Source organism: Rhagoletis zephyria, unplaced genomic scaffold (assembly GCF_001687245.7).
Source record: "Rhagoletis zephyria isolate East Lansing unplaced genomic scaffold, Rhagoletis_zephyria_1.1 Rzeph_scaffold_01285, whole genome shotgun sequence".
In the NCBI taxonomy this organism is placed as follows: domain Eukaryota; kingdom Metazoa; phylum Arthropoda; class Insecta; order Diptera; family Tephritidae; genus Rhagoletis; species Rhagoletis zephyria.
This window is the reverse complement of record NW_016158369.1, coordinates 24,573-34,217: the sequence shown is the minus strand read 5'-3', so window position 1 is coordinate 34,217 and position 9,645 is coordinate 24,573. Positions and strand designations below refer to the sequence as shown.

Sequence of the window (9,645 nt, the reverse complement as noted above, 5' to 3'; positions counted from 1 at the left end):
CTACTATGTTTAATATAAAGACGTAAAGTTTCAAGTTTCTGGTGCAGAAGGTCTGGTAAATAATGAAAATGTCATTTTAAAATTTTATCCTTGAAATTTCGCAATATTTGTTTTTGAAAAAATTATATGTTAAGGGCTTATATAAACTCGATAACTTCCTCGAGTTTTGTTCTTTGAACTTTGTCAGCTTAAAAATTACCTATTCGTCCTTGTGAATCCAAAAAATTTAATTTTTTTAAATTCTAAAAAATTTCCTATTGCATTTGTTACCCATATTTTTATTCTACATTGCATTGAATTTTTTTAACAATTTTTGAAATTAATCATATCTTTTAAATTACAAAGTCCTTCAAAATAATTCCTGTGGTCAGAGAGAAAATAAAAACGCCACTTTAAGTAAAAAAGTAGGTTTCAAACCCATTTATTATTATTTATTTCATGGTAGGAGAGCTTCTCAAACAATATAGAAGCAATTTTTTCGATTCAAGTTGTTGAAAAGTAATGAATATCTAAATCCCGGGACTAATCCCGGGATCACCAGAGTATGACAACGCCATCGCGAAAATCCCGGGATCGGAAAAAGCTGAAAATTAATATCCCTAGTATGTACATACATATGTATGTATATAAGTAGGTAAATATGTATAACTATATGTATATAAAGTTTGAGAGAAAACTTGAAAGCTTCTATGTCATTGTGACATGATGTTCAGACAATCCAGCAATACGCTGTCGTGAATGTCAAATCTCTGTTGACAAGTGTCGCTGTTATTTTTGCACTTATAATGAGAAAAAAACTGACGTTTCAAAACAAATTTGTGCATGCATATGTATGTACATCAGGGTATATTTTTATTTTAAACCCGGTTAATATTTACCTGTACAGCCGTGGCTTTGAAATTTCCCATGTATTTTACATGGGAAAAATAATTTTTTTCGTATAATTGCTATAAAATCATTAAAAATAAATATTTTTGATCGAATAAGACTATTTTCTTTCAAAGGTCTTCAAAAAATATCACTATGATGCTTATTTAATGTAAAAATGTTACTAATGACGATTTCGTTTCTACCAAAAAATATCGCATTTTGATTGTCCCTTTCTCCTTTCGTGTTCAATTCTTAAATAAGGGCAAATGGTGGGAAAACTTTGTGTTCATTTTTTTGAATGTCACACTTCTGTAAGGCAAAAATAGTCAAGTTTCCTGCCCTTTGAAGCTTTGTCGAGGGGGGATGAATGCCCAGAAAATCCAATGGCTGCATAAAACGATAATATTATGAAATTCGTGAGCTGGAATAAGGACAAAAAGCAAAAACATGCCCTTTTTAAGGGTGAGTGTAACATCAAACACATTTTTCAGCGTGCAAGTGCCACCCTAATAAACATACATATGTATGAATGTGTGCATATTTCGTTTAATGAAAATTCTCATTCACTGTCATTCGTATGTGCTAAATAAATTGGGCTTAAAATTTGTGGAAGACTTCAACTATGTATGTACTTATATTTAGTTACGTATGTATGCCTTCCTGCGCATTTATGCATGAAATTTACTCTATAGACAAATGCGCCACATATGTAACTACGCACCAAGAACTTTTTATATAATGATTTTCGCCAGAACACAGTAAAAATATGTACATATGTACAAATCTTATACAATTTTTTCGCTTTTTCGCATACCACATATTAGATATTCAACTACTATACAAGAACAGACAATAAAGGACTCACCAATTTCATTTTACAAATACATATATATCGCCTAAATTAGAAGACTCCTATCGCCAAATCACCTTAAGAGTCCATTTAGGGTGCGTAAATGGCAAAGGAACGAGTCATTGCGGGCAGCTGTTCAAATTTGACTCCTCTAAAAAAACTCACTCCAATATTTTCGAGAAACTGCGCTTTACAAAAGTCCCAGTAGGACAGGTGAAACACAGTGGGTTTATTTGTCGTTGTTTTTCTCTCTTTCTATCAACGACCAATTTGATATATTTCACCGTCCGGCAAAACACGTTTACGCTGCGTCTTAAGTATCTATTTTTTTAACGAAATTTCAAAAAAAAAAAAACAAGTAAAGAAGTATAAGTTTGGGCGGACCCAATTTTATATATCCGGCGCAGGTATCAACTATCGTTGTTCCAAATTTTTCGAAGTGAAACTTCTTTAGCGGTGGTTTGTTGGTTGGGAGTAAATTCGTAAATTCAACGCAAATTGCACACGGAAATGGTACAACGGGAATGATGCAACGGAAATGGTTGGGGCTGAAACAAGTGCTTCTTGTGTGTATGCACATGGTATTAATTTAACAAAAACGTTCTAATAAAAGGTTAAAGAATAACACTTAGAAAAAGGCCAATACAAGAATGAAAGTAAAGTTGAGTGCGTACATAGATAAAGAAAAGGATAAAGACAAGGTAAAAATAAAAACAAAAACAAAGATGCATAAAGATAAAGGCAAAAATGAAGACCAAGGTAAATTTAAACACTTCACTTACATTTATATAAGGGCAAAGGTGAAGGGGAATATGTAGATGAAGAAAATGATAAACATAAAAGTAAACAAAAAGAGGAGGATGCGGATACCGATAAAAGAAAAGATGAAGATAGGGGAAGAAAGATTAAATTGAAGGTAATTAAAGAGGAAAGGATATAGAGAGAGACACAAAGACTCAACCTGGGAACTATTTTGTAATTTTAGAGATTTTCGGAATTCACGAGACTTATCGCAAAAATAATCGATATTTTTATCGGTTTTGTTGTCGATATTTCTATCGGTTTTGTTATCGGTACTTTTATCGATTTTTTGTTATCGAGAGTTATCGATATTAATCGATTTTGTTGCCGATATTCTCGATTCCTACAGGCAGTTACAAACAACCTTTATGCGAAAAAAGTTATAATACCATCTGCACAAGTGCGCTCGTGTATAAAACTGAGTTTGAAAACGAAAACTAAGAACAAGGTTGTTATTTATAAAGTGTAATACAAGATTTTTTGATACCTATGAAACGAACAATTTTTTGTGTTTTTTATGGTTTCAAAATTGGTTGGTTTCAGGCACAGCTTGTCTGATGATCAAAATGTTTTTATAAAACACGTAGTATGTAGAGAAATTATAAACCCTTTAACTGTAGTATATTTTTTATCTCCATAGCAGGAGTACTTTGTACGTTGTTGGTGTCGAATTTCGACATTAACTGTGCCTCCTACTTAAATACATATACATATGTATATTTTACGAAAAAAATAACCAAAAATGGCCCAAGCTAGAATTTAGGAGTTTCTTAAGTACAAAAAAAAATCTTCCTTTTACAATTTCATAGCACCAGTATAGAGCAAAATCTTGATTGTATGAACGATTGCAATCAGTGCGCTACCACATATGTATGCATATAAATACCTAGAANGTTTCTTAAGTACAAAAAAAAATCTTCCTTTTACAATTTCATAGCACCAGCATAGAGCAAAATCTTGATTGTATGAACGATTGCAATCAGTGCGCTACCACATATGTATGCATATAAATACCTAGGAACTTTATGCTACAAATACTTCATTAGCGTATGTATGTATATTCACTCACCTGCATAGAATAATGGCAGCATATTAAAGATGATGATGAGCGAGAATAGAGCGCGTGAGAATGACTGGAGATCAGCCAGAGCCACCGTAAATTTCGTACGCATAGAGCAACGCATTGTAGATAGAAAAGGTTTAGTAGTCGTGGTTGCAGCAACACCATTAACAAAGCCAGCAGCAGCGGACGCCACTCCGTCACAAAGCTCGCCGACAGCGCACCTGTTGCAACTACAAATGCTGTGGTGGTTTTTATAATGAAAGATACTTCGTTGTTCGACTGTTGCACATGCAACTGTTGTGGGCTGTAGTAGCAATGGTATTGTTGTAGAAGCTTCAATCTGTTTCGATAGCTGAGGCGTTGCATTGTATGAGCAATAGCTGCCGGCAAATAGTTGTGAAAAATGTGCTTTAGAGTCATTCGATTGACTGGCATGTTGTAGTTGTTTTTGTTGTTTGTTGTCATTAACATTTCTGGAAGATTGGCGTAAGCATGAGAAAGCGTCAGACGGATTACAATAGCAGCCACACCCGCTAGCTGCTTGGCAGCAAGCGTCCACATTGTACTTTTTCTTGCATTTCGTTTTCCCTGATTGGTAGCTTTTGGTTTTGCTTTTGTTTTTGTTGTTCTGTGTTTGTTGTGTAATGTGCTCACAACCACCTCTACACAGTTTACAAGCGCCTGCAGCCACACTACTAGCAATATCGCCATTACCGACAATAGAGATTTGTTGCTGGATATAATCTTTTTGTTGTCGTTGCAACTCGCTACCAGTTGCTGCTGCGTTTGACATGTTTGCAAATCCTTTGATTTTTCTCCTTCTACTTTCCGAATGGCATCTTTGGTGCATTCGTTGTTGTTTTTGTTTTTGAGGCCTCTCTCCTGGTATCTCACTGTAACCACTGCAATGTGCTGAACATTCGCTTTTACTTCTGCCTCTTTGCAAACCTTCCACAAAGCGGTGATTTTCAATATCATCTTTGCCTTTGCAATACTTTTGATTTTGCGGCAGCAATGACTTCGCTTCGCTTGAGTTTGGTTGTTTCCTGGCAGCAGTTGTTTTCCATATTGATGGCGATGCGATAAAGTGATATCCCTTTTCACTCCTTTGTAATGACTGCAAATGTAACTGTGGCGGACTCTGTTGTAAGGATTTTCGCAATATCTGGTCGCTCTTAGAATGTTGCTTCTCATTCGTTGTTCCTGTATTCTGGTGTTTTGTGCCCAATTCGCATTGAATCGAAGAGTACTCGACAACGGTAAGTGAGGGTTGACGATGCGATGACAATAGGCTCGATATTTCTGTTGAGGCGTTGGTTTTTGTTGCTTCTGTTGATGCTGATTTTGCTGATGCCTCGTCTTTAAATTGTTTCCGCTCGTTGGCGAGGATGTATGCCTCTGGCGCTTGTATGCCGGAAGTGTGTTGCGCGAAACAATGCTGAACATATGCTGTTGTTGTTGGAAGTGTTTGTGTTGCTGTTGCCTCTGTTTTTGTTGTAGTGTTGCTGTAGTATTGTAATATATCTGCTGAGGCCATGTTGTGCCCTATTCATTCATCGCATCAAAGGCGTCGTTAAACCGGAAAGAAAGAGACAAGTGAGAGAAACAAGATAAAAAGGATTACAAATAGAGGCATTGAAAAAGCGTGTCTGTTATTTGCATAAAATCATTTAATCCGAAAGTATATTTGAAGCGGTATGAGATATAGCACTGCGCGACAGCCGAAACCGGACTTTGTTAACATTTCCTGAAAGTATAACCATCCGGTAGTAAAACACTCGATGGATTTTCAAAAGTTACCTCGTATTTCTCGGCCTAATTAGTTTTCGAAAAAAAAAAATTGAAATAAATGTTTGAACGAAATTATGGTAAAATTTCATGTGAAATATTTTCGTAGAACATTTTAACTTATTAGCTCACGTCTGAAAGGGTTTGATCCTTACTTCAAAAAATGCCGCAAAAGCAAATTTGGAAGGTCGTTAGAGGATTGCTATATTCTAGATTCTTCTTCGGAAAATTTTGCTAGGGATCTTCTCAGGCAAAACCTCATGCCACCAACGTAAAAGTCTCTATAAAATTTGAAAAAAATAAAATCTATGCCAATAAGGAATAACAGCTAAACTCAATTTAAAAAAAATAAAAAAAATTAAAAAAAAGCAAGTTTTTTTCTGCCTCAACAAACGCCTAATGAAATTTTCCGAAATAAAATTTTCTAGAATTTATCAATGCCCCAACGGCATTACAAATTTGCTTTTTGCGGGGTTTCTTGAAGTCAGGCTCAAAACGACCCTTTCAGGCGGGAGCTGATGAGTTAAATTGTTCTGCGAAAATATTTCGCGTGAAATTTTACCATATATATCTTAAACTTTAATTTCGCTCAGACATTTATTTTAACCATTTTTTCCACATTTTTGAAAACAACTTAGGCCGGGACATGAAATAAAAATACGAGCTAACTTTTGTAAATCCATCGAGTGTTTTATTACGGGATATGTGGACCGTTTATTTTGAACGTGGTATAAGTCACTTCGTACTTAACGTACTTAAATAATCTGTAAATCGCTATATCGTCATAAACTAACGACAAACCCTTCTACCTTTGGTTGATGAAGTTGAACGAATAGCGGACGCGATCAGATACAAATAACCGGTCATTTAAGCACAAGACCTGTGAAGTGACTTATACCACTTTCAAAATAAACGGTTCATGTATACTTTCAGAAAATATTAGCAACGTCTTTCTTCAAAACCGCATAATTGACACTTTTTGCCAAAAATTGGATTGAAACGCGGTTTGCATTTTGTTGATACGCGGTTTTGTACTTTAAATGACGATGATGATATATATTCTCAATGGGTTTAAGAGCCGCACTCAGAAACTGTTATTTAATGAGAAAAACAGGGTTAAAATATAAGGGCTCATTATTTCTGTGCTCGTTTGGAAAAGTAGCTTATGTCGAAAGGCTGGCTTTAGTATAATACGGCATTCCCTTTATTCTTTAAACGACAAGGAATTTTTGGATGAGACTTAACAAGAATATTGACTTGCTAGTATCGGAATTATTTCTTGCACGTTTATTTGCCAAAAGTTTTTCAACGGCTCAGCGTCGTTGAGTCATTCGCAATCGTATGCTGCGAATGCCGATTTATACTAAAGCCAGCCTTTCGACATAAGCTACTTTTCCATACGAACACAGATTTAATGAAAAATTAAAGTATGGCCAAAGTTTCGGCCCTTTTTTTGTGGCATCACTCACATTTTCCTGCCTCAGCAATCCCAATGGCCGAGTGAGCAGAGCAGAGAGATCCGAGATATAATCCCCGTCCAACGGAATTTTCTTTTTCCCCACTTTATTCATTTGTTCATTGAATTTTCTGTTATTTGTTATATGTTATACACTAGCAAATACCCGGCGTGCTTCGCTGCGCCTTAAAAGTACTTTTTTGTTGTTACTCCCTCTCAAACTATTACCATATCATTTATAAAAAAAAAAAGATTTGAAGAGCTTTATGAAGTTAGATTTTCTAACAAGTTTTCGAAAAATTAAACATTATTTATTTTTTATAATAATGGGTGCTAGTTAATATATTTTCGAAGATATTTACAAAGTAGGTAAAGCATCGATTTTCTCCTGAAAATTTAATTTCTAATCTTATAACTCGAGCCTACATATCGCGAACTATCTTCGAAGATGTATTTATTCGGTAATACGGTAATTTATGTTACTTAACAAGGGGAAATAATTTTTTTTTAATTTGAAAAAAAATCTACAATTTTTACAAAACAGGTATTAACTAATAATTTTCGATGTAGTGACAGCGTGTAACAAAACAAAAATACTTTGAAGGCGCTGCGAAGTACGCGGTGTGTTTCCTAGTTGAAGACATATCTGGATCAAAGATTTCTCAAATACTTTTCTTTGATACCCATATTTTATAATCGCCATTTAGCCTTTGATTCAACATTTGACCTTTGACCTTTGATTCAACATAAAAATACCTAACTTTTCACATATTAAAAATAATAATAACTCTCCACCATTTTTGGGCAGAGCGGCATGCGTCCTGACGTGGATGAGCGCGATGGCCAACATTGGTACAGTGATGTCCACCCTTGGAAACAGTGTGGCCTTTTGAAAAATTCAATACGGCGTTCCAACTATGACGCCAAAGCTAACTGTAAATTAGATTTTAATTTTCAACTTCTGTGCCTCTGGAGAACCCGACATTACGAAAGAAAAGGTAGCGGCGTTTTGCTCGAGGGTTTCTAAAGTCCATTATTACGAATCTGAAGCTTGAATGCAAATTCTCAAACTGACGGACCCAATATGGTGGCTATAAAAATTAAATCGACTAGATTTGCTTAAAACTGTACGGTCGGGGGTTCTTAACGTCGGTGATTACGAATCAATTAATAAATAAGGATATAGGCCCATTTTTCAAAATTCTATAACAATCATATTTATTGTGAAGACATTGTTGCAAGTATTGATTTTGAGTAAATTGGCTTCCTAAGCTATTCAAACCTCAGTGGTTTTGTATGGGTACCAAATGCAAGATTAAATTTTAGAATTAAAAAAAATAAAAAATTTTTTTGCATTCACAGGGATGAATAGGTAATTTTTTAAGCTGATAAAGTTAGAAGGACGAACTTCGAGGATGTTATCCAAGCACCAAGTTGATAAGTTTGTATCATTTTTCATATTTGATTGTTTTTTAATTTTTATTTTTTTTTATATACAAAGTATATGATCATTCTTTGTCGCTTTAGCTCGGATTCGAAGAATCATATTTAGGAATTTATTTGAGAAAAATAAAACGTCTAGATTATTATTTGGATTTTCCTTGATTTTAAATTTGCTATCCCAAAATAATTGATATCACCTCTTTGAGGTATAATTTTCCAATGGCGAAAGCTGAACTAGAGACACAAAATTCATAAAATTTAAATTTATTCGGAACTTTGCAAATTTCCGTCTACTGTTAGAAACACAAAATAAAAATACAGAACTTTAGCAACGACTCGCATGAATAAAAAAAAAAAAATCCGTCAGTTTCCATGGCATTAAAAAATTTCGTAAAATTTTCATCACGAAATTGATATCATAGATTTTGTGTTTCTAGTTCAGCTTTCGTCACTCGAAAATTTTACCTCAAAGAGGTCTTTTATTTGCTAAAATCTACAGAAAATTTAAAAAAGTTAAGACAGTGGCGGATTTGAGTATTTGTCACCCATAAGCAATTCAGTTTTTTCCGCCCTTTTCCGATAAGAAAAATATTTTATACTAAATTAGTATTTTTAATTATAATAATTTAAATAATATCAAAAATACCTAACAGCGTTATCTTATTTCCTGATTGCGTAATTGTCTCGAATTTATAATTATTATTAATTTATTTTACTTTCAGTGCAGCTAACTTGAAAAAAGATTTTTTTTACGCAAATTTTGCGGTCCCTAAATTTTGCCGCCCTAGGCACATTTCTATGTTGCTTTTACGACAAATCCGCCACTTGTAAGACTTTTAAGTTCTTTACTTTGCTGCTATACACTAATGTAGCTTTTTGACAAACCTAAAAAGTTTCTAGATTACAAATAATTGTGCTTACAACTATAACTGTGAACTTTTAAAGCTTTCAGTTCAAAGTGGCTCAAATGTTATGGCTCTTGACAGCTTTAAATATGCTCAAAAATACTTAAAAAACTTTGCAACTTTCAGCTTTGCTATAGAAAGCTTTGGTAACAATTTAACATTTTTAAAAATGTATGTAAGTATATTTATGAAAGTTCTGTGGCAACGACTCTTTGCAGTACATATGTACGTAGAGCAGCGATGAGCAGAGAGAGCTTTTACTCTGCACGCGCCTATACAAAATATATAGGAAGCTTAAAAGAGCTTTGCCCGCGGGCAAGGCAGTGCCCATCAGTGACGTAGAGCAATGCTCAGATATACAGAAAATAAAAAGGAGAATAATTTCCTGTGCTTGGTATTAAAAAAATCTACGTACATATGTACTGCAAAGAGTCGCTGCCACAGAACTTACATAAATATACTTACATAC

The 9,645-nt window shown here is 34.4% G+C and overlaps 1 protein-coding gene across 4 annotated transcripts in view; it reads right to left on the bottom strand.

Moving 5' to 3' along the window:
- The window catches only part of LOC108363453 (uncharacterized), a 128,585-nt gene that overhangs the window by 103,399 nt on the left and 15,541 nt on the right, over positions 1 to 9,645 (bottom strand). For all 4 annotated transcript variants that reach the window (XM_017616822.1, XM_017616823.1, XM_017616825.1 and 1 more), the window contains exon 2: positions 3,591 to 5,129. In XM_017616822.1, the coding sequence (XP_017472311.1) occupies positions 3,591 to 5,121 (1,531 nt within the window). In that variant the 5' untranslated portion in view covers positions 5,122 to 5,129. The remainder of the gene's footprint in view (positions 1 to 3,590; positions 5,130 to 9,645) is intronic.